General features: G+C 42.3%; 1 protein-coding gene across 6 annotated transcripts in view; it reads right to left on the bottom strand.

Annotated features, from left to right (window-relative positions):
* Positions 1-26,653, bottom strand: part of LOC131104841 (plexin-A2-like) — a 183,470-nt gene that overhangs the window by 126,818 nt on the left and 29,999 nt on the right. For all 6 annotated transcript variants that reach the window (XM_058052404.2, XM_058052407.2, XM_058052408.2 and 3 more), the window contains exon 3: positions 26,037-26,219. In XM_058052404.2, the coding sequence (XP_057908387.2) occupies positions 26,037-26,219 (183 nt within the window). The remainder of the gene's footprint in view (positions 1-26,036; positions 26,220-26,653) is intronic.

Raw genomic sequence — 26,653 nt, 5'->3', positions numbered from 1 at the left:
TGTGTCCGGGGGGGCTCTGAAGTGATAAGTCAGTGTAGCGAGCGGCTGCCATATGTGTTCATTTTTTTTTCTACAGTATGAACCCGTCTGTTTTGGTGGGGAGAGGAGGCGGGGTCACTGAAGGTCAAAGGTAAACATCATATTTCTAATGAAAATGGAAGAAGCACCATCCTCAACTGAAGCAGTGTGTCTCCGCTTCTATGTAGACTACATCTACAGTTTGCACACACACACACACACACACACACACACACTGAGGTCGAGCACGTGTGCAAACATCCATATATGCATAAATGCTTTCCAGTCTCTTGGGGTCCTTGTTGTCTGTCCCCCTTCGGTGAGCACATGCACAGGGTCTGGGGGGGTGTTCAGGCCAGACAGCTGCATGTGAGGGGTAGGGGGTGTTGGGGTGGCTCGGGGGTGTCAGTTGGGCTTAGGTGGACGGGAGGAATGCCGCATCCCGAGGGCAGCACGGCCGGGTTGAGCAGACAGGCAACGACATGGAAAGGGAGGCCGCCCCCGATAGCAGCACCCCCCCAACCCCCAACGCACATCTGAGCCCCCCTCATACATCTCATGTGTCCGTCTCACACTCTGTAAAGGCAGCCAGGAGGCCAATGACTATAAATGGGGAGTAGAAGTAACACGTTTTGAAACTTAACTAAAGACGGGGGCCCTGGGGTGTGGGGTGTAAACGGGTCACACATCACCACCTCTGCTGCCTCCTGCCACAGATGGGTCCAAAAAGGGAGGCGCTTCCATAACTCAGCAACAATAAAGTCCAGTGAAGGCCGGATAAAAGAGACACACTGTGGGGCGGAACTAAGCGGCCATGCGCCTCCTTCTCAGAAGCAGCCGTCCGTCACGGATGGAGCGGGATGGGGGAGCATTTTGGCGGACAAGCCGAGTGCGGTCGGCGGAGAGCCAGGCAGGCAGATTTGGATACGATTAGCTAAATGATCCAGAAAAATAAAATAATTATATGTGAAATAATGACACCAAAACAACACAATAAAATTTAAGTGGAACTGTTTTTAAATGCCTGTGGTCCTATTCACTCTATTTTTACTTATATATATAAAATAAAATAACAATTTATGAAAAGCAAGAATAATACAGTGAAAAAATAAAGTAATCATTTATAAAACAATCAAACACAAATACTACAAATAATGTATAAAATAATCAACAAAAATTAAGTAAAACTAAAAAAATAATATATACATTACGCAAACAAAAATAAAATATCAATATATAAAATAATCAAAACTATAAAACAAAATATCATTTGTGTGGACAAAATAAATCAACTGTTTTTAAACACCAATGCTCATATAAGTCTTACTCATATTTTCTATTATTTGTTTTGGAACCAAAAGAATCAAACAAACATGAATAAAATAATAATAACTAAAACATCAAATCAAAGTAATAAAAAGTCCATATCCTCTTGACCGTCACAGCGTTTCCTGGTTTTAAAGTGAATGAAAATAAACCGTGAATAAAAAGTGTAGAAACATGGGCCATTAGAGCTCATGGAGACGAGGAGGTTCAGGGTTGGTATCTTGGCCACGAGGAAGAAGGTGTCCCTTGGAGACGGCAAACCAAAAAAAGTCAAAAAGTCCAGTCAAAGATGGCCAAGGCCGCCCACTAACCATCATAAGGTCAGGTTATTGAGTGGCCCCTGATGTTATCAGTCCCCCTAAGCCCGGGGGCGTGTCTCGCTTTGGCTCCTGACGGGATTCAAACGGATGGGTGATGGCTGCCGGGTGAAGTGATAAAGAAACTAAAGCATCTCTCCTCCCATTGGGTGTTTCTTCCGTGCAGGTTATGCCCCACATAAAGGCCAGCATGGCCCCGTGTTGACACGAGCAACGCGTCACAGGCTGCCAACGTGCCAACCCGGCAACAGGAAGTCAAACAAGGTAGATTTGGCTCAAAGCACTCACTTGTTGACGTCACCTCCTTCATTTGGGACATGAAGCCACCTTTGACCTCCCGCCGCATGAAAACACGTGTGCAGGCTATACAGACGCGGTGCTCTACCACCTGACTGCCTGTGTCCCTTTTAGCCAATCACAGGCCTGAAGAAAGTCATGGAGGGTAAAATGCCAATTGATTACTGCATTGTCTGAATTTGGATGATTTTTCTTTGTTTTCAATAAAGCGCTAGATGAGGTGAACATTTCCAAATGTTCCCAAAAATATATTTACAAAAATAATACATTGTCACAATTAAATAGTAAAAAAATATAATATAAAATATTAATATATTCATATTTTATTATATAAGTGAACACAATGAAGAACTTTTAAATGAATCTGTAAACACAAATTATTGCAATTATTGGGTCCTCATTTCTCAAAATCCTTCCCAAATCCTCAAAAGAAAAACATGACCTCTGACCTTTGCCCTCCAGACAGATTTAAAATCAAATCAAATATAATATAATTTATGGGATAAAAAAAGTAAACATGACATTACACTGAAAATAAAAAAAACATGAGTTAAATAAAAATGAAATTGATCTATTGACGCGCACTAGCACACGCGGCTAACTCCCATCCCAGCAATAACACCGACTACGCTGTAGGTGGCAATGAAGGGGCGACAGTCAGAGTGTTCACCTAGCTAGCTCCCTAAAACAAAGGCGGTATTAAAATAGCAAACAGTCACTCGGCACCGCCGTCTTCCTCCTCGTAGGCAGCGTGCAAAGACAGAAAGGAAGAAGCTAATGAGCTGCTTACGCTGGCGGTAAATGTCATTTTTCCCCCGGCTAGCTGCAGGCAGCGGCGCTAGCACGAGCCATTACCTGTGCAGGAAAAGCCTTGCGTCAGCGTTCTCGGCGAGAGAGCACAATGCAGCGTTTCAACAGCAGCAGCGGTGGACAAGTCTTGAGTCGCTTTTAATCTCTCCGTGGAACGCGGCGAGCAATGACTAAAGAGCTTTTCTGGCAGCGTTCCACTCAGGTGTCCACCCAACCTTTAGCAATTTGTTGTCCTTCAGAAAGGATTGGATTCACAAATTGGATCAGCGCCGGTTGACAAAGTGGAAGGACAAACAAAAGGGGATGAAAGCGGTCTAGGCGGGGTCTCCTAATGACTTACAGACCTCCGACTATGTTATCATACAGGATGTGACAATTCCACTGCTTTAGAGTAGACAGTGTACAGCTGCGGTAGCAGTATACATTCAGTAGCCACTGGAAATGAGTCAGCACGCAATCATTATGTTTTTCCTAAACTGAAGGATGGGAAAACACAAAAATGAGCACAGTGGAGAGGCAAAAGTCTAGATACTTTTGGGGAAGTAGCTGTAAATAAATATATGTAGATAAATATATGTAAGTAAATATATGTAAATAAATATATGTAAGTAAATATATGTAAATAAATATATCTATGTAAATAAATCTATGTACGTAAATTTATGTAAATAATTCTATGTAAGGGGCCATCCATAATTTTCAACATTTTCACGAGCGTACAAACCGTACTCTTTTGAGCAACCCCCCCCCCTAAAAAGAGTACAATCCCAAATGAAAAATGTTGATAGGTCCATGACCAACTGACCCAATACAGCCAGGAATCCAATAGTGTTCTCTGGCTGTATTTTGAGACTCTGGTCAATCAGTCACTGCCCATCAACATTGTATTGAACACAAACAAGATAAAAAATTATATCAAATGCCTCTTTTTTGTACAGTAAACCTCGGATATATCGGACTCGGATATATCGGAAATTCGCTCACAACGGACAGATAAAAAAGAACATTTTTTTTTACGATAAACGTAAATGCAAACGATAATGACGTCACATGCTATTGAAATGTATGGAAACTTGCCGACTTGGCAATAGCCTGTGACGTCATTATCGTTTGCGTTTACGTTTATCGTTTGGTTTCTAAACCTCCCTAATAGCAACAAGAAGGCATTTCTACAGATTTGAGATTTTTTTTTTATTTCGTTGTACATCCTCATGTACATGTCTGTAATTCATACAAAGATGTTATAATCTTCAGCTTTGGCTGTGAACATGGATCAAAGAAAGTTCCCCCATGGCATTGCACGTCCGTGTAATGAATGTGGCGGACATTTTCCGGTATACACATATAACGGATTTCGCTTATATCGGACAAAACCAGTGGGAACAATTGAATCCGATATATCCAAGGTTTACTGTATTTTTCTTTCAAGAAAATACAAATGTATTACAAATTTGGTCTTTTTGTATTGTTCTGTCTATCAAATGATACATGTAGAAAAGTCCTGATGCAACAACTGTTTTCCACAGGATTTTTTAATCAAGGGAATACTTCTTGTATACACACATGATTACTCAAGGAGCAGAAGAGTTGCCCCTGGTTTCCAAAAGCCTGAGGAGATAAAATCTTCTTTGAAATGATGGACACGACCCTTGAACTCAACTCAATGCGAAGTATGCAATAAAGATGCCACAACTGTTTTGAAAAGGCTTAACAATCACACCTATAGTCTAGTCAGTGTATCACAGGAAGTGAAAATCACATTGATTGTTACTGCACTGTCCACAAAGTCAAATTCACCACCACAGAGTCATTCAGAAAATGGCAATCACAGCCAGGTCCATGCCCAAATATAGAAAATAAACACAGAGCTGGCGAATAGATTCAGGATGGTCGGTTTAGTTTTGATCTTCTCCATTTTCGCAACGGCACTTCGGAACAAATCCGCCCTGCTCGATTCCTTCGATTTGGAACCTTTCCAAGCCGCCTGGCCAGCCGCAACAGCGTCCTTCTGCTTTCTTTCCGAACGCACAAAGCAGTAAACATTGATGTATTGTTCGTATGCATTGCTCGGTGAAAGATGAATGGCAGCAATTCTCTTTTTGATGAACGAAAATAGGTAATCGAAATCACCGGGGTCGGCCATTGTCTGATTGTTGTGTTGGAATGCGAAACACGCAGAGCTACGTGGAGTATCGCGTGGACTGGTACGCTCTCGCGCTAGCATACGACGACAGGGGACCAGTCTATTCGCGCTAAAATTTGACTGCGTCCCGCGGTTCGATCATACAGACATCGACATTTTCTGGTTTTCAAAAAAGCGTACGTTGATGTCTTAACCCCCTTTCCCCCTCGTACGGTTTGTACGCTCGTGAAAATGTTGAAAATTATGGATGGCCCCTAAGTAAATTTATGTAAATAAATATGCGTAAGTAAATATATGTAAATAAATCTATGTAAGTAAATATATATAAATAAATTTATGTAAATAAATATATGTAAGTACATTTATGTAAATAAAAATATGTAAGTAAATATATGTAAATAAATATATGTAAGTAAATCTATGTAAATAAATATATGTAAGTAAATATATGTAAATAAATATATGTAAGTAAATATATGTAAATAAATATATCTGTGTAAGTAAATTTATGTAAATAAATCTATGTAAGTAAATTTATGTAAATAAATATGCGTAAGTAAATATATGTAAATAAATCTATGTAAGTAAATATATATAAATAAATTTATGTAAATAAATATATGTAAGTAAATATATGTAAGTAAATATATGTAAATAAATATGTAAATAAATATATGTAAGTAAATATATGTAAATAAATATATCTATGTAAGTACATTTATGTAAATAAATCTATGTAAGTAAATTTATGTAAATAAATATGCGTAAGTAAATGTATGTAAATAAATCTATGTAAGTAAATTTATGTAAATAAATATGTGTAAGTAAATATATGTAAATACATCTATGTAAATAAATCTATGTAAGTAAATATATATAAATAAATTTATGTAAATAAATATATGTAAGTAAATATATGTAAGTAAATATATGTAAATAAATATATCTATGTAAGTAAATTTATGTAAATAAATCTATGTAAGTAAATTTATGTAAATAAATATGCGTAAGTAAATATATGTAAATAAATCTATGTAAGTAAATATATATAAAAAAATTATGTAAATAAATATATGTAAGTAAATTTATGTAAATAAAAATATGTAAGTAAATATATGTAAGTAAATATATGTAAATAAATATATGTAAGTAAATCTATGTAAATAAATATATGTAATTAAATAAATGTGAATAAATATATGTAATATATGTAAGTAAATTTATGTAAATAAATATATGTAAGTAAATATATGTAAGTATTCATTCATTCATTTTCTACCGCTTATCCTCACGAGGGTCGCGGGGGTGCTGGAGCCTATCCCAGCTGTCTTGGGGCGAGAGGCGGGGTACACCCTGGACTGGTGGCCAGCCAATCACAGGGCACATATAGACAAACAACCATTCACACTCACATTCATACAATTCATGGACAATTTGGAGTCACCAATTAACCTAGCATGTTTTTGGAATGGGGGAGGAAACCGGAGTACCCGGAGAAAACCCACGCATGCACGGGGAGAACATGCAAACTCCACACAGAGATGGCCGAGGGTGGAATCGAACTCAGGTCTCCTCGCTGTGAGGCCTGCGCACTAACCACTCACCCACCTTTCAGTATAAATGAATACATGTAAATAAATATGAAACAAAGAGGTCAGTTTTAAAAAAAAAGATGGAGTTCCACATGGAAGTGCAGTACTGCAGGACTCGGCAGCACAGATGGGAGGAATAAGCGAGAACAAGAACATCCAGGAGGACGTGAAATGAAACAGCAAAAAGCAGCCATCTGCATGCCTTCTTCCTCTTCCAAGCGTTTCATAGCATTTATGAGGCCAGGTGGCGCTATGCACTTTTTTGTCTGATTCCGCTTATCTCAGGGTGCCGACGTAGCGCCAGCGGAGCCAACGGGAAAGGCTAAGTCCTCACCAAGCTGCTTAACCGCCGCCACAACACAAATAAGGTTTAGGCTTTCACTGGCAATTCCTCACAGTACTGCATATAGTATGTAGTACATATAGTATACGTGGAAGACCTTTCTTCCTGCACTGACAGTGTCTGCATACAATTATACATGCACTTGCTCCTTGGCCCCAAATTTCACAGTTGGAACCTTCAGCCAGCAGCAATTACTACATTTTTGCATATGTAGTTTGCCGGTTTTGAAAATCATTGCTCTGACTTTTTTGTGCAAGACGACAAATGCTTCTATTCTTCTAAAGTTACACAACTTGAGAATTCCAACTGTCAAACGTAAGACACCGGGGTACCTCATTGGACATCACTTTAATGAGCATCAACAGACCTTATACTGTTATTATCTGACGTTTGTGTGCCTCTTGTGGAACATTTTATATAAAAAAAGGCCTCTGAGGTCACGGAAGTTGAACATTGAAACCACCAAACGTAAGACGTCGGTGCTCCTCATCAGTTCAGCGAGCATCAATGTCTTTGATTTGGCAGATGTGTTTCTTTGTTTCTATGACTTGCCTCTCAAAAGACATCAGGGTACCTCCTTAGACCGCATTTCAGAGTACATCAAACATGCATCATTTTGCATGTTTTTTTTTTTTTAATCAAATTTGTACATTGAAACGATCTTCAGCCCCCAAACCGGCAAACCTAAGATGTTAACCATTTCATGATAATAATCACAAAAAGTTGGAATTGAAAAGCCAAATGTAAGTCGTCAGTGCGCCTCATCAGACCACAGTGATCGACAACCATAATTATTTATGCGGTACATGGATTGTTTTACCCAAAGGAGGAAAATTCCGCATCTCAAAACTTGTGGGGTCGACCAACCAAAGGTTAGCGTGCCTTCTGGGGGATTCAGTTGATTTATTTATGTATTTATTATTCATTTTGGTGGATTTTTTAGACTATTATTTGTCAAAAGAGGAAAAATATGCCCAAAAGGTCACAAACCACAGAATGCCAGATATAACTAAACTACAGTTGAGGGAGCATTCATCCATCCATCATCCATACAGCCCGCCCTTCTTCGATACTGTACATTAGACAGAAATGCTCGTATTTTCAGAATGATTCCATAACCACCGCATGGTGGTAAAGTGGTTAGCATGTTGGGAGATCTGGGTTCAAATCTGTGTGGAGTTTGCATGTTCTCCTGTGGCTTTTCTCCGGGTACTTAAGTTTCCTCCCCCATTCCAAAAACATGCTAGGTTAATTGGCGACTCCCAATTGTCCATAGGTATGAATGTGAGTGTGAATGGTTGTTTGTCTATATGTGATTGGCTGGCCACCAGTCCAGGGTGTACCCCGCCTCTCCCCCAAGACAGCTGGGATAGGCTCCAGCATACCCCCACCCTAGTGAGGATAAGCGGTAGAAAACGGATGGATGGATGATCCCATAACCTGCTCATCTTGACTCCCATGAAATGTGTGGTTATTTTGGAAATATGTCCTCCAATAAAGATGCGATGGTGAAATATATACAAACAATATCACGTCTCTTCCTCATGTCTCAAGCTCTTATTCCCGACATGCCCAGTTGATGCTCCCACCTCATTTGACATTCTTCAAGTCTTCTCCATGCACCCAGGCTAGGCTGCAATCCCTTATAAGGCGCCCCGGAGCCCCTATCTCTCCCCCCCAGATCTTGCGGGAACAGACAGGGTTTATGCCGGGATCAAGCCTGGAATGTCAGGCTGCTTCTGCGCTGCCATGCAAACCTGCATGAACGTCCTCCTTCTTCCTCGGCAGACAGCCGGCTGAGGAACTTGCTTTACTTTCCGCCATCGAGAAAGGCAAACAAGACACTAAGCCGTGAGACACAAAGAGTAAAGCCATATAGAACAAGTCGACAGCAAACATTGGGAAGGCATCCTCTGAGGAATACTTGGAGCATCTACTGTGTTCTTCCTGCAATTTGATGTTTCCCTTCTTGCGGAGCTTTATATGCGATGCCTGTGGTTTGTTGTCATAGAGGGTCTGCTTCTGATTAGCTGTGGCTAAGCGTTGCTTCCACGACCACATTTGGGGGTTTGCTTGGCAACCAGAGCCGGGAGCGAGTGTCATTATAGTTTTGAAAAAGGACGACTTTCTCCTCGGCTGAGCTTGTGGTGTGTTTCCGCCTCTAGTTGGCGTCCTGCAGCACCTCCACCTTCTTGTCACTCTTCAGGATGAGGATAAGACGACGCTTATCTCCAGTGGGAGCTCGGCAGAGCTCATTAACCCCACGGTGGTCTCCATTAAAGGCAGACACCGGGATCCCCAGGGCCCGATGAAAGGACCAGTCTTCTGGTTCTCCGTCAGCATCCTCATCATCATCACCCTGAGGGAGGAGGAGTCATTACACTCAAGACTACCTGGTTCATGTCGTGACCGCCCCCCAGGGGGAAGGGAGGTGGGGATCGTCTTTTAATGCTGGATTTTATTGATGTTCTCGGGCTGACTTTTCTCCATTCTCAGCTGAAAGACAGGAAGCGGCGCGCATTTGGAGGATGACCGTCCAGTTTTCCATATTACCTTTACTGGTAACGATTGACAGTTGTGGCGCCCCTATGGGTTGTGGTCAAAATGCTTTGGAATACTTACGTGCATACGCATAATACTGTTAATCTCAGACTTTTATAATCATTATAGAAACGGTCAACGACTGATGGACACTTGGGTACCAAGTCCCACACGTGTCCCTGCAGGGACATTGTACCCAACCGCCGATTTTTCTCAGATTTTCTCAGATTTAGGAGACCTGGGTTCGATTCCACCCTCGGGCATCTCTGTGTGGAGTTTGCATGTTCTCCCTGTGGATGCGTGGGTTTTCACCGGGGACTCCAAAAACATGCTAGGTTAATTGGCCACTCCAAATTGTCCATAGGTATGAATGTGAGTGTGAATGGTTGTTTGTCTATATGTGCCCTGTGATTGGCTGGCCACCAGTCCAAGGTGTACCCCGCCTCTCGCCCCAAGACAGCTGGGATAGGCTCCAGCCTCCCTGCGACGCTCATGAGGATAAGCGGTAGAAAATGAATAAATAATAGCACAATAGGTATGGATGTTTTGGCAAAATGTTCACTCTTTTGTGCGTCGTGATTCAACAGTAGAAGAGATAGCTTCCTATAATATACAGAGCCGTGCCATTTGTTTGATGGCCTTCATGTTTTTCAACCAATCATCCTCAAGTTTGACAAATATGTAGTTGCCAGTCCCAGAAAGATGTGTACCAAACTTGGTGGTTAGACGAGACACCCTAAAGTTACAGCAGAAAATTTGACTTCCACAAATACAGAAAGACATGTGACAAAATTTGTGGGCCCCCGCCATGTGTGGTTACATTTTAAATATTAAAAAAATGATTAGACAAATTCTCGATTCAAAACAAAGTCCTGTCAAGGCCCCTGCAAAGATTTAAATAACAGCGCCACCATGTGGTTTTTTTAGTGAGAGTAATAGGTAACTAATAATAGTAATAATACTTATTTGAGTAATAATACTCAAGGTGCATGTTTTGGCAAAGTTTCATCCGTTTGTCTGCATTGGTTCAGGACTAGAAGAGTTTGCTTTCCACAAAGCGCTTTCAAAGTAGCACGTCACCGAGTGCGCCGTCTCCTCGTCAAGACGTACAAACAACAATCTGACAACCTCGATAATCTGATCAGCGGTACTTTGTTGGACAGCGCCTTACTCACATAGCAGCGCTTCCCGCCACGTCCTAACCCAAACACCCTCTTATCCCCTTTCGAGCCTGTGCGGTCATCCGATACCCCCCCCCCCCCCCCCCACCGCCCCGCCGTCTAGCTCCAGCCTCAACACAGCGGACCTAAAACACTCAATCCCTTCTAAAAATGCTCATCCAGCCGAGCTCATTAGTGCAAAAATCCGTGACACAAGCATTTCCAGCACCCCCACCATCCGTGCATGTATCCATGCGTGCGTTTTACGTGTGATGAAACACTTGTGAAACGGAGTGAAACACGCCATCTTTGAATGTATGATCAAAGGAGCCTTTGCATACCTCCCTCATACAAATACGTGACTCAAACAGCTCGCACAATAATAGTCTTAGGACAAAGGTGCAAAACTAACAGTGTTGGATCAGGGCATGGTCTGGGTCATGTCTACTGAATTTCTGGGTCAAGGTGGGGCTCTGCCTGGGCCACAACCACTCGACAAAAGCCGGGAAACATGACCTATAGCTAGGACATTTGCAGGGTGTCATTGGGCTGTGCCTCTGGATATGTGCACTGATTTTCACGTGTTTGGCTCAAATGGGAGCGTCACAAAGCCTGAAAAACCTCAAAAGAGATTACCTCTGGCCCCCACATTTCCTGCCATATCTCTAAAGTGCTTTTGGTTAAAGGTACGACACTAACAGGGTTGTACCGGGCCATGGTCCCGGACATGTTGATCAAATTTCAAGTGTTCAGGTCAAAGTGGGGCTCTCCCGGGGACTACCGCAACCACTTGATTTGCAGGGTGTCATTGGGATGTGCCCCCGGATATGTGCCCCGGTTTTCAAAAGGGAGCTTAAGTCCTGAAAGCCTGATTCGGAAGCACAGCAACTTTGATGTACACCTCTGATGAAGCAATGCAGGAATGTTGGCATAGAAGCGAAAGGCACCTGTGTCGCTAACATTCCGGCTCGCTGACATGCTAATAGCCAGGTCAAGGTCTTCAAAGGTCAGCATGCCAAGCACTGTTACTCATTAAACCCTAATGGTTAGCGGTTGGCAAAACACACTGGAAACTTGACTAAAGGTAGAGGTTAAGGCACAAGGCAAGGGATTAGAGCCCCACCTCCACCCCCCCACTCCAGATGTGAAGATTTGATGCAATGACAACAGTTGTCTTTGACCCGAACGAGGAGGATTACTGCAAAACAAAGTGTTAACATGGGGCTGGGGGGTAAGGACTTGTGTGTCAAACAACCGCGGACTCGCACTGTGTGCACAATTTATCGGGCAAGCTGAGTGACCATGGTGCTCTCGCCCCAATCCAAAAATGCTATCAATGAGGCCCAAAGTAGAATATTTAAGATATTCTTTCCAAATTTTTTTCTCATATATTTTTATTCTCATAATATTTTGAGGCCAGGAGACCCGGGTTCGATTCCCTGGAGTTTGCATGTTCTTCCCATGCGTGGCTGGGAGTACTCCGGTTTCCTCCCCATTCCAAAAACATGCTAGGTTAATTGGCCACTCCAAATTGTCCATAGGTATTAATGTGAGTGTGAATGGTTGTTTGTCTATATGTGCCCTGTGATTGGCTGGCCACCAGTCCAGGGTGGACCCCGTGTCTCGCCCGAAGACAGCTGGGATAGGCTCCAGCACCCCCGACCCTTGTGAGGATAAGCAGTAGAAAATGAATGAATGTATGAGTGAGTTTAATTGTATTTTTAGAAGGTGCTGAGGGCCAATAAAAAAGGGTCATAAACAGCCCAGGGTGCACTTTGGACACCCCTGGTTGAAATCATGAAGGATTTTTTTGAAGAGTGCCTAAAAATAATATATTTGAAATTATATATTTTATATATTTCATTATTGATAACTTAATTAGGGATGTCCAATTTTGCCCAAAACTGATACGCCGATATTGTCCAACTCTCAATTTCCGATACCGATATGCGTAACATGACATATATCCTGTGGTGGAATGAACATATGTGTTGTATAGAGCTTTTAAAAAATTTAAATTTTCACAATCAGATACCGATATCAAGCGATATTGCATTTTTATGCTGATATAATCATCGGTACCGATAAATATCAGACATCCCTAGTGTAATTATGTTTGAACAATCCTTGTACAAGTGAGAAGAAGCTGATTCGCTGTTTTTTCGCTGAAATTTTCAATTTCCAGGCGTCTCAAACATAATTCATACTTTGATTGGACGGATAATCATTAAAACATAGGCTGTAATTAAAACACTGTGTTATAGTGTAAGAAGGAGATCAGCAATGTAAACAATTACCCCGTGTACATCCTGCACGGCAGCGGCATATTTTTTTCCTGAAAATCCGCAATGATTTGACTTTAGATCCACTTTTTGATGCAGCGTGAAGTCTCCCGAATGGACATGAATCATTTATTAAAGGGACTAACTTTCTTGTCTGCTTTGCGCGTCCTTTCAAGTCGCCGGGCGGACGCTCGCCGTGAGAAAGCTTTGATGCGGTGCTAAACAGTCATCGAGGCAAAGCAGGTGTGACAGCGACTAATGTTGAGGTCTGAGCAACGCCCGTCAAGGTGACGGCGACGCTTCATGCGTTTTCACCGTCGGTGAGCTCGTTGTCGCGTTGTGTGATTATTCTGACAATTAGGGTAGAGCGCATCCACGCGGCCATGACATATTCTTGTTTACCACGGCGTCCCCGACAGTGACGGATCGGGAAGCCGTTCTTTTTTTTCCCCCTCCTTGTTTTCCTCTCACATTTGTTCAACTCCATCTGTCTCCTGATATCGCTTCGTCTTTCTGGCGGGCTAAAGGAAGGCCTGTCACCCGCCACTCCAAGCCACCATCAGTCTAATGAAGTGCGATGTTGCGATAATAGCGCCTGATGATATTTCACCCCGGGATGTCAGCCTTTAAATGCTCGTCACTAAGAGCACATCCACCATTCATTCTACAGAGCTAACTTTGGGGGGGGGGCACCTTCACATTGATATCGAGCGCTAACTTTGAGGTGGGAGGCGGGGACACCTTCATATTCACACCTATTGCCATTTTACACCGTCCAATTAGCCTACCAACATCCATGCATTTCAAAAAATGCTTGATGTCACTACACACCCACGGTGAATCATAAACACCCGTGGTGAAACAAAACAGCAATGGTCTGCATACCATTTTTACCACTAAAAGTCAACAGCCAATAGAAAAAAAAACATCTGACATTGACATTTGCATGTCTACCCAAAAAACACACCCACTGTGATTCCTAAACACCCGTGGTAAATCAAAACAACAATGGTCTAAATATGATTTTTACCACTAAAGGGCAACAGTCTATACAGAAAACATTTGACGTAGACTTACTACATGCATGCATGTTAACAAAACAACGCACCCATGGTGAATCATAAACATCCGTGGTAAATCAAAACTACAGTTGTCCGAGTACTATATAATAATTTGCCAATTTGCCAATAAACAAAACATTTGAGGCATACATGCACATGTCTACCGACTCAACACACCCCCACGGTGAATCATAAACACCAATGCTAAATCAAAGTGACAACGGTCTAAATAGTATTATTACCAAGAAAAGTCCAACTAATAGACAAAAGATTTGAGGCATACATACGCATGCCTTGCCAAAAAACACACCCATGGTGAATCATAAACAACCAATGGTAAATCAAAGCCAAAATAACTTTTTACCATTTACCATGGATACTTAATTGTTAAAACAAAATCAAAAATGTTTTCAAAATGATGGTCCTTGAGTGTCTTGTGTTTGAGATATTTGTAGGATGTTTTCCCGGTTTACCAAGAAATACTTTACTGTGGTTTGTTATTTCGCAACCCCCCCCCCCCACACACACACACACTTGTATATCTCATTTGGGAGCACTCTGAGAGGCAGCAGTAATGAATGAGCTAATCACAGTTATCTGGCCCGTTCAAGTGCTTTGTCGACCCGATCAATGGAGTCTGGCATCGGGCCAGCCGTCCACTTTGACACAACGCCGCTCGCTAATCTATTTTTAGATCGTAGAGTCCCAAAAAAGTCCACTTTTTGCTTATAAGTACATCAGCAAGGTCAGGAAAGGGGAAAAGGGTGGGAAAGAGTCACATTTTAAACAAGTTCATTTGACAGACAAGGATTTGTTTTTCTTTTTGATTTCTAGAAAACACTGAAAGTATTAAACCTCAGGAAAGAAAAAAAAGATGAAACCATGTGAGGTGTGCACCACCTTCAGCAGCAGATCAATACAAACAACTTGGGCCGATAAGAATTTCTATGAATTTCAAATGTGGTAAGTCAATTGGCTGCACAGCCAACAGGAATATTCTCACACTTGCTCATTTAAAAACACACTGAAGGACATTTCTGGATGGGCACATGGAAGCCCACTCAAACCAAACACATTGATATGATTGGTGCTCAAACCAAAACTTACTTAGGAAACTAGATGGTGCCATGTCAGCAGGCATTGCGTGTGAATTCTAAAAAGCTGAAGCAAAACTGAAAATAGGATTTTAGAATGAACACAGAAGCGAAAGCTGGACTGAAATGCTGTGGAAATACACTCAAACGTACAATGAAAGTAGGAGGAAATTGGTCATTCAAGCTCAAATCGGGAAATGCCACGTTGCAACATTTTCTCATTGTTTTCTCAGATTTTCCACTATCCTGTCATTATTTATCTTGTAAGACCATTTAATCTTGTAAGGCAAAATGTTTACTTTATTCTTAGAAAACTTTTTTCTCATGAAGTTATGCCTTTTTCTCATAACATTAAAACTTCATTCTCATGGTATGGCGACGTTCATCTTGTAAAAGGGAGACTTTTTCTCGGGCTATTATACTTTATTCTTGTAATATGACTTCCATCTCATTATTTTACATGGTTATTCTTCTTCAACTGTCTTTTTTCTTGAAAAATGTCGACTAAAATTACAACTTCATCCCCATATTATCATGATTTTCATTTTGTAAAAATACAGCATTTTTTTTTCCCTGACAAAAATTATGACTTTTTCCTTGTAGGTTTTTTTTTTCATAAAATTGGTACTTCCATCTTGGAAAATTGTAACAGAAACAATTTTTTTTATTGTACTCAGGAGAAAGAAATCCATTGAAGACCCGGTAGTACATAACATCATTGTGGATTTACACGACTGTTTTAGCATCCAATGGGAGTGGAGTAGGTTTTGTTTTCCTTCTGTCTTTGGGCTTAAATGCAGCCTGCCTTTATAGAATATGTGTTTGGTTAAAAAAATGTAAGCACTGTATAAGCATTAGTCTCCTGTTACAAACAAAGTCTCCGTTTGAGATGCGGCGGCGGAAAAAAGAGCAAGTAATTAGTGGCAGTGAGGAAAAGGAGTATGAGAAAACGTAGCTTGAATGCCGTTAATGAGATCACTGCAGGGTGGGATACGCTCCTCTGATAGGACGACGGGGAACGGCGAGGAGATGTAGGAGGAGATTCCCTAAGATTGACACAATTCTTATTGATGGATCGTGTTCATTCCATCCGTGTTTAAATGTGTGGACAGGGTTCGTTTGTGTTGATTTATTGCAGGCCTCAGCTGTTGCTAGCTCACCCACATCCCCTTTCTCCTGGGGTGGGGGAAATAGGTGTCGGAAAAGGTTGTTGACCACTTGTTCCACAAGCATTCGGCGGGAGCAGCTGCCAGCATTTACAAGCCTTTCAAGCGCCCGACTCTTTTAAGTGTCGCCATCAGCTGCGGCCCTTCTGCAAAACGCCATGCTAACATACACGGCAGCGTCGCCCCGGCGAGGCAGCCGTCGCTCTCGCCGTGATGGCGACCAGCCTAGCAGGACGAGGGGAGTCCCGTTAAACACCTGAACCGTCCTCTGAAGAGCTCCGGCTCAGCTGCCGACAACCAAACAGACTCCAAATGAGTCGTCAGCGCGTGACGGCAAGGATTAATTAGGCCTGAAGATGCTCGTCAAGGCTGAAAGCTTCCAGGATGAAAAGCCAGGAGTCGACTTGTGACGGTCAGCACAAACAAACATCCAGCGTGCAACCGTGTTGGACTTTATTTTGTAAACGCCAGTCACACATCCACTCTCCCCCACGAGTGCTTGGAATAATCTACTGCCATGTTCGTCAAAGATCCTCTACATGTCAGGGGGGGCAAAAATTCAAGTCAAAAATCATCTATAATACAGGAAAATGATGCCGTTTTTGATTATCTGCTGCAAAAACACTTGTCAAAGATCATCTATATGACAAGGGCACTCTTCTGTTGTTTAAGAAACTCCCACAAACAAAATGCCAGTCACAGATCCTCTATTTGACAGAATGATGTTACTAAGTCAAAAACATGCAAGTCAAAGATCCACAATATGACAAGAGCACTATGTTGTTTTTAAGGACCTACTAAAAAATACATGTATGCTACTCAGAGATCCTCTATCTGAGAGAATACTGTGACTATATTTGACAGAATGCTAACCCCAAAGGTTATTAAGGACTTGCAGCAAAAACACTCATGAAAGATCCTCTATACGACAGGAAGGCTCTGCTGTTTTATTGAGAACCTACCTAAAAAAAAAAAAAAAACACTGACAAAGATCCTCTATTTAACAGGAATGCTCTACAGTTTTTAAGGATCTACTGCAAAAAAAAACAACAACAAAAAAACCCACACGTCAAAGATCCTATATATTTGACAGGAGTGCTTGAGGCCGCGTGTTGCGGTCTAGAGGGGATGGCCACCACACGGCTCTGCTGTGCTTCCTTTAGCGCTGTCATTCATCTTTTGCCTCCATGTCTTTTAACATCCAATTTCACGAGTACCGCCCCCCCCCCACTCCCCCACCCCCGCCACGCATCGCCATCCATATCAAAGGAAGCGCTCCCAGCAGCTCGTCTCCTCCTTCTTAGTATCGTCCCCGCCAGTGTCGGCCACTGCACGGGACACGTCTGCCCCGTGTGCACGATTTGCATGATGCAATGCTCGGCTGTTATGGAGTGCCGCGGCACGCCGGCTAATCCAAGCGTTGGAGTTGGCGCTCTCGGTCTCCGGGTGATATCTCTACAGATGCATCAATGCGAGCAGTGAATTTAAATATGACATTCAGACTAAAACCTCGCTGGAGTGTCGCCCGGCGTAGCAAAATGTGTGCCACAGTGTGTTGTATTGATCGCTCTTTGCGGCTTTCTGCTGAGGTGAACACCTTCTGGCCCCCACAATCAATCAGCGGCACACACGTTCTACCTTGGGAATGTACTCCCACACGCATCGCCGCGTACTGGAGACTAGCCACGGGCGTTCAGTGATATTTCCTTGACAAGGATCGGGAAAATCATCACATTTTGTTGAGAAATGTGCCAACACGTTCAACTTACCGATTCTCATCAAGAAAAACGAACATGTTACGAGCCTGAGGTTCCAAGCTAAACCTTTTCAGAATACAAACACACAACCCAAGTTCATTTAAATACGATTTACTCATTCTTGTTGAGAAGTATGTCAACATGTCGCCATTTTGCAGACATAGCTACATGCTAATTTCACCATTCAGGGGAACCTCACTCCATTTACTTCCCACCAGTCTGCATTCAGTTGTATACACTTCCACAATTCATTCTTACGTCAGAGAATTGCATTACATCTATTTTATTTCAGAATAAATACAAATTACCTGATGAAAAAAACAAAAAGCTGGAGCAGCCATCGAGCCTGAAGTTCAAAGCTAAACCTTTAATACAAATACACAACTCAAGTTTATCCAAATATACATTCTGGTACACTCATTCTCAATAAGAAATATGTCAACAGGTCCCCATTTTGTAGACATGCTAATTTCACCATTCACGGGAACCTCGCTCCATTTGCTAACCACCAGTCTGTATTCACTTCCACACTACACTTCAACAATTCATTCTCCAAGTCCAACAATCACACCAGAAGCGATTACATTTCTGAATAAATACAAACTGCCTCCCCCCCAAAAAAACAACAAAAAAAGGTGGCGTAGCCATCAAGCGTGAGGTTCTGAGCTAAACCTTTTCAGAATCCAAATAAACAAGCTTATCCAAATAAATTCCAGATTACTGATTCTCTTTTAGAAATATGTCAACAGTTTTGTAGACTTAGCCACATGCTAATTTCCCCATTCAGGGGAACCTCAATCGATTTATTTTCTCTCAATGATTCTATTCCACAAATATATCAACATGTTGCAATTTCATAACTATTTTATTTGTGAGAACTTCCTGTTCAAAAAAAAAGGGAAGAAGTGGGGACATGCAGCCTCCGAGCCTGGGGTTCCGAGCTAAACCTTTTCAGATTTAAAATACAGTGTATCCTAATAAATTCCAGATTACTGATTCTCTTATAGAAATACGTAGAAATACGTCAACATGTTGCAGTTTTGGAGAAGGCTAATTACACCATTCAGGGGAACCTCAATATATTTATTTTCCACATGTCTGTATTTTACCTTTGTATAATTCCACAATTCATTCAAATGTCAACAAATTAATTTTCAACACACAAGTCCAAAAGAGTTTATCCAAATAAAGACTACATGCTAATTTCAGCAGTCGGGGGAACCTCACTCCATTCACTTTGAAGAAGCAAACAATTTAGCGTATTTTTCTCAACTTATTCTTATGTCCACAAATAAGTGTCTTAGCGGTTTAAAATCAACTGCCTTTCTAACCAAAAGGAAGCCTGAGGATCAGCGCTAAAACTTGTCAGAGTTAAAAACACACAAGCCAGGTTTATCCAGATAATGTCCGGCCTTCTGATTCTTGCTGAGAAATATGATCATGTAAACATAATGACATGCTAATTTCACCAGGCAGGGGGGAACCTCACTCCAGTCACTTTCATCATATGCTGTTGCAAAATTACCTTGTTAGGGTTTTAACCATAACTGACAATGCACCAAACTTCCTGTTTACTTCCTGTTTTGATTTGAGTGGCAGCCCAATTAGTGGGTGGGCTATCAGGGGCCCTGAAGTGATCTCCATGCGAGTAGTCATAAAAATCCATTCAGCCTTCATTGCTTTGATATAAAGCGCCCTGACGCAACATAATCTCATTAAAAGTTGAATGAGGGATCAATAAAAATGTGTGTTCTTTATGATGAACAAGGAATCAACAGGCGAGCTCGGCGAGAGAGGGACCGACAGTGCTACGATGAAGCGGTGTCTTTTCCTTTTCTGTCTTTTACCTTAATTGGCTTAACCTTTACCAGCTTATTCCCCTTTTTGTTTTCACAAAGTCCAAAAAGGTAGCGGTCCTGAATTTCAAATACTAATGCTGGTGTCACTTTAATTCTAAATGGTGCCCGCGCCCTCGCCTCCTCCAGCACCGCCTTAACCCCTCAACCTTAATCAATCCCCTGCACACACACATAAAAAAAAAGATTTCCATGCTGAAGAAGTGCAGGAAGAGGCTGGTCTGCTGGGAGGAAGGTGGAGGATTGAGCGGGTAAGCGTGCAGGGGAGTGGAGGGGCTTCTTTGGGAAGGAAGCCAATCCAATTACAGGCAGCCTCGGTTGCTGTAGCGCTGGTGGTGGTGGTGGTGGCGCTGAATTTTGATGGTGTTTTCCTCCTTCGCTTCGCTCCTGGCCGCGGAATATCGCCTTCCCTCCACTCCGAACCTCGACTTTTTCCGTGTATCAGCAGCAAAGCATCGACATGTTTTCACTCTACGAGCTTCTGGAGGATGCCGGCGGTGTAGCGGCTTATCATCCCACTGCAGAGCTCCACCTGAGGGACTCGGGAGGGGGTGTTACCCACCCCTTCCTCGTAATACACGTGCACATGTTTCCAACACAAAAAACAAAAGAGCGAGTTGTTATTCCCAAGGTAATGCTTTGCCTTTGCTGCAGCTAATTGTGGACATGCAAATCCTCGCTAGTCCTTGTTCACTAGCGCATTTGCACGGACGTGCCTGCGCCGCATGCCTCAACATAACTAATTCAACACACTTGCAAATGCACAAAATGATTTGAATATGTAGTAATATGCTAGTTGATGACCACAGTACATTCCCATTGTAATGTACTGTACACAAAAAATGTCATAGCGAAAGACACCATTTTTAAGTTATATGACAAAAAGTTGGTGCACAGCCTGTCAAAGCATCGTCGTGAGGAGTTAGCTAATCCTGTTTAGTTTAGTTTTTTTTGTCTATCACCGTTTCATCATGAAATGGTGCCGGTGGCTGCTAGTATAATGCGGCAAAGGCAACAACCCCCCCAAAGTTCATTATTTTTAGTCTTCATGTGACCCCATCACCATGATAGTGGTTGACTTCTTATTACACTTGCAAAGTGATAAAATGACTTTTATGATGGCCACAGTTTGACTTTGGAATGGATCAGCTGCATTTCCATTCATTCCTTTTGGGGGAAAGCACAGCAAATAGAATGATGGCTACTGTTTGTTGAGATTAACACCAAAGGGGAATTTATAAAAAATCATTTCCTGCTGTAACTACTGAAGCGTGCAGAAACACTTCCTTTGCTTAATTCCTGGCCGTGTTGGCGTTCCTGTGGTGACAGTCACGCCCCTGTGAGCAGCCACGGTCGCTACGCCGACTGCGGCAACAGCAGCAGCAACAGCAGCCCGAGCTGCTTTGCATGGCCCCCGCAAGCAAAGGCGTCCTCAGGAGGACTCGGGGCAAGCGAGGCAGACAATGAGCGAGGAGAGAAAGCCTCCCTTTTGTGTCTCATCTCATTTAAGCACGTATGAAGAAGTGGATGTAAATAATTCAGCGGCACAAACAGCAGAATGCATCCCAAGAATATTCTCCCTCTCCGCCGTGAGATGTATTGATTCAATTATGAATGTGACGGAGACCAAAATAACTCGGGAAGGGACTATTTGTGCAGCTTGAAAGAACTTTCCTGAAGAACAGGTGTCCAAAAAATACAAAAACTTTAGTGGCTGTCTTTTGGTTTTTTCTGCAGCTGTTGTGAAGTGGAGGGCACAGCTGTCACACGCTGTTTCTGTCAATCAGCATGGGGGGGCATCAAACCACTCAACCAGTCGACTAAACATCCTGATGTTTCATTTCTAATGTTTCTACTTCTAAAAAGCACACCACCGCGCTTCCAGATCACGTCAAAACCTTTAGACTTGTCAAAGATCCTCGATGTGACTAGGGCACTGCTGTTTTTTGGGACTTACTACTCAAAGATCCTCTATGTGACAGGAGGGCACGGCTGTTTTTTTTACTAGAGAGAAAAAAAAATAGTCAAAGGTCTTCTACAATAGGACCTCTGCTGTTTTTAGGGGCCGACTGCAAAAAGGCTTGTCAAAGATCATCTACTGTATAGGACAGGAGCACTATGCTGTTTCAAAGGGAAGACTGCAAAAACACTAGTCAAAGATCCTCTACATGACAGGAGTTTTTGGCTGTTTGTAAGGACTGAATGGACAAACAGTAGTGAAATATCCTCTATGTGACATCGACTATAAAAGAGATAATCAAAGATTCTGTTCTATGTTCTATTTTTTTTTTCTAGGACCACTTGCAGAAAAAAAAACATGAACAAAGACTACAGTTTTTGAATACAAGCATGTTTTGGATTTCAGGATGCAAAGCTAGTAATGTCAAACCAAGATGTGATCTCCCACAGGAGCTGATCGAAAACTTGTACTGTATTGTACTAAATGTATTTATTTGGACCTTCTATTCCGCTGAAGCATACACGCCCCCCCCACCATTTCACCCTTCAAGCTGGCAGAAGCATCTAATATTCCTAATATTCCCGTGGCCTGGGCCACAAAGTCATCATTATGGACTGGCCGGCAGCCATTTACACTTAGTGACGCGGGGATTTAGAGTCCGAGGACAAGTCTGGATGGGCCTCAGACGGAAAAGGTGCCTGTTAAAATTAATGGGCCATGGGGGGGTTATTCAACACGGCGGACCTGGAGCTCACTTAACTAGTGCGTCGAAATGACCACCACCATGAACCTGCCACCGCCGCGACACCTCTCCGGTGTGCTGACACGCCGCCATTAAAATCTAAAGAGATAAGTAACCGTGAGCCATAAAGTCCGGTTTGCAACGACAGATTACGGTTCTGGAAGACTAAATCTTGATCTGTGAAGAAGGGATGGCGTACATACCGCAGGAAAATAAAGTGTAGCGTTACTCAGTAACGATACCTGGTTTCATGGTAAACCGTGGTAACATTGAAGACGGTTATCATATTACTGTCATTTATTTAATCTTACACTTAAGAGTTACAGTTTATCTACAGAGTAAAACAAAACATGTATCAATAAACAGCGAGACAAATAAACGGCGGATAAACCAGTGAAAGAGAAACAGAGAAACTGACTAAAACAAACAGACAAACACGGATGGATGAACAAATGAACGGAGCAGCAAACTAAAACAAACAAACAAACAACTGAATGGACGGATGCACCAATGGATGAACGGATGAATGGACCAATGAAATAACAGAGGAATGGATGGACAGCTATATAAACAACTGAATGAACGGACTAAATGGAAGAATGTACAAATAGACAAACAAATGAGTGAACAAATCAACTAAGAGAAGAGCGGATGGAAAGAAGACAGATGGACAAACAACTGAATGAATGGACTAACGGACTGAAACAAATGGACGGATGGATGGACGGACGCACAAACTGTACAAAGAAAGTCTGGACTAACACAGGTGGATGGACAGACACACAAAGATACAAAGGAATGAAGAAATGGACTAGCAGACGAATAGGTGGAGAGAAACAAATGATGCACAAATGGACAAACAAACAGATGAACAGACTAACAGCAGAACTGATGGATAGATGGACGAACGAATGAAAGGACCAACAGACAAATGGATGGACAGATGCACAAATGAATGAATGAACAGACGAATGGATGGGAAAGGGAACAGATGAATGGATGGACTGACACATGTACTGTATGAACGATAGGGGAGTCCTTATATGGGGGGTCAATTTTTTTTTGGGAAATGTTCAACTCTCACCCTTTAAATGTGTTAGTATATCAATAAAAACTCACTGTGAAAAATTGTGAATTTTTTTAACAATATTTAGAGGTTGCTCAAGGCCTCTGAATATTTCCAGAATTGCTAGTTTTTGAGGAAATTGTACCATTTTAAGAACGCAAAACAATATAAGATAAAACCAGCAACCAGCCAAATAGAAGTAAATGACATCATTGAAATAAAGGATGAATCAAACTTCTTATGCTTGTATCTCAAATAATGAAATCAGAACCATAGTATAATCTAAGCAATAATGCGATTGAACTGTTGTCACTCATATTTACTATTTAGTTCACAGATTCTGCATCATAATAAGAAACAATAAGCTTAAAACTTATATGTTAAACTGAATATTAACCTCTAATGTAAAACTATAGTAATATTGTCAAATACAGAGTGGTAACTAATCACTCATAGTTAGGTGCTTTTTCTCGCATCAGGGAATCTGCTTCGATGGTCCTGGACAACTTGCAGTAAGTATTGTTTCTGTTCCTCATCTTTGGTCAACAAGGAGTTATACTCCTCAATGAGAGCCACGCCCCTCTCCCAAATCACTGACAACCTTCAAGCGAAGGTTGTGTGATTGAACATGCCGCCTTATAGTCGTCTCGGGAGTCCCATGTGTCAGGGTCAGCCTGGAGAAAGCCTGTAGCTAGGTCCAAACATCTGATGAAGTGTATGGTGTTTTTGGTCACAAACTGTGTTATGAGATGCTTGTTTGATTGACTTGATAGACGTTGGTAATGCGTTTGGGACCTTTTGGTGAATTGGCGACTCCATCCAGTCCAACAATGGCTTGTGCCATGTCTCGTTTTGTATCAGTTGGTACTGCTGGGTCAGAAAGGGCTAACACAATCAGCTCCTCACTCAAATACCACAGGTGCCCTGAAAACTTTTTCACTGCAGCCTTGGAAATTGCTGGATGAATTTCTTCATACCTTTTCAGACTTTGCAGAAATTGAAGATCATTATAAGGGGCAGCGATGGCATCAGCAGCTGTGAACCACGCTCTAGCGTACAGTCCCACAACAAACACACAATGTTGCCAATTCCTCTAGTTTCCTAAGAAGTGAGTTTGAACTGATTGGCAAATAGGTATATCTTGAGAGCGTACAATGCTTTGGCCATCCAGCGAGCATGGTGAATAGCTCCTGGTGCCATAAAACATGTGCCTCGAGGAGGACCACCACCAAGGAAGATAATGACAAGTTCCAGAAGCTCCCTGTAGTCATTGCTCGGCTGGAAAGATTCAAGCTGTTCTATGGCAAATTCAATGGCATCGTCTTCGATGTCTGCAACAAGATCACCATCAATTGTTATGGCTGATTTGAAGTTGGCTCTGTTGATGTATTCCCAATGCTTCTGAAACCTTTTGAAGATCTGAACATCAGGACCAGAGGTGGGCCCCATGCATGTGGTTAGCAAGAAGATTAGGTCAGCAAATAAGTATTATATATTTGCATGGATGATTTTCAGCATGTTCACTAGGTAAAACCAGCACAATAAAAAACACCTGTGGTAAAAATGAATTGAATGCAAATTGGTGTCATTGTCAGGGAAGTCCAATGCTGTCATAAGCTCACATTAATGATCATTATTGAACCAATAAAACATGTTTATCATAATAAACATAATTAAATAAATCATAATTATCATAATATGCGAAAACTCCTGAATATGCACAGCATATGTCAAACTTCAAAGTTGTTGAGCAACCTCTAAATATGAATCAATATTGATAATATTTGGGCCAAATGTTTTTTTTTTCATTTATCCTAACATATTGGTGGGGTGAGAGCATGAAATTTCAAAAGTTGAAAAATAAGGACCACCCTAATGAACGATTAGACCAGCACGGACGAACAGACTCAAACAAATAGACGAACTGACATAAACGAACGAACAAATGACCGGACTAACCATGTGTGTTACAATGTTACTACGTTTAATGTCCGATAATGTAAAGTGATAGATTTAACGCTAGTGATATTTAATGCTAACCACACAGAGATTCCCAAGCAGAGAATCGAACCCCGGTTTCCTCACTGTGTGGCCTACATGCTAACCACTCGTCCTGCGTGCGGCCTTTGCTGTGTTTCCTTATAGAAAAATAGAAAACCTTCTTACCGATGTTCAAGGCTACGCTGATTCTCACACGCTAACCTAAGTCACAACACGCTAAGTCAACGCTAAGTCACAACACCAAGTACACTAATTCTGTTTAGTACTGTAAATTTGAAAACCGAAGGACAACCGACCGAATGTTGTCCCGGTTTTACCATAACGTTTCATTGGTACGTATTTTTACCATCAGGTCTCCTTTTAAGCATTTAGACAGCCATTGATCTCCGACCACAGACCGCCCCGCCCACTTAAGGTCACTGCAGTTCCACCACAATCGTCCACAGATTGCAGGACATCACAACACAAAGCAACCACAGCAGGAATGAAACTGAAAGCACTGACCTTCTTCAGACGTCCGCTCTTGGTGCCCACGAAGGCCACGCAGTATCCGTTGTAGACATAGGAGATGACGGAGGTCATGCGGTCACGGGTCTCGGTGTAGAGGGTGAGCCCGGTCACCAGCTGGGAGCCGCCCAGAGGCTGGTTGATGTCCAGGCCGCAGAAGGAGTCGTCGATGGGCACGGGCTGCATGCACATTGAGAGAAAACCACAAGACCAGTCAGATCAGAAGCGGCTCACCTGTGACTCCCCGCACGCTCAAGACCCGAACACTCTCGAGTGGAGACAGCCTGTGCGGAGAGACGCTATACAAGACGACAGCTCGGCGAGGGGGGCAACGGCGACGCGGGAGATGTCAGGGGAGCTGAGAGGGGGGGAGGCGACAGAGCGTCCTTGCCTGGACAAACGTTTTGTCTTTCGGTCTACGCCTGACTGGACGCCACATCGCTCTTGCTGCGCCTCGTTACCTCGGACTGTGAAAGGACCTCTGAAAGGACACAGGGACTTCTTGGAAACCATAAGCTGAGGCCAGGTGACATTTCCAAACACCAAAAGCATCAAAAGCATGAAGGGAGTTGCTTCGGGTGGACTGTCACAGAAAGGACGCTGAAGGATCATCC

This window comes from Doryrhamphus excisus, linkage group LG15 (assembly GCF_037039965.1).
Source record: "Doryrhamphus excisus strain RoL-2023G ecotype Guam linkage group LG15, RoL_Dexc_Guam_v1.1, whole genome shotgun sequence".
NCBI classification, from domain to species: domain Eukaryota; kingdom Metazoa; phylum Chordata; class Actinopteri; order Syngnathiformes; family Syngnathidae; genus Doryrhamphus; species Doryrhamphus excisus.
This window is presented reverse-complemented; position numbering and strand designations above follow the sequence as displayed.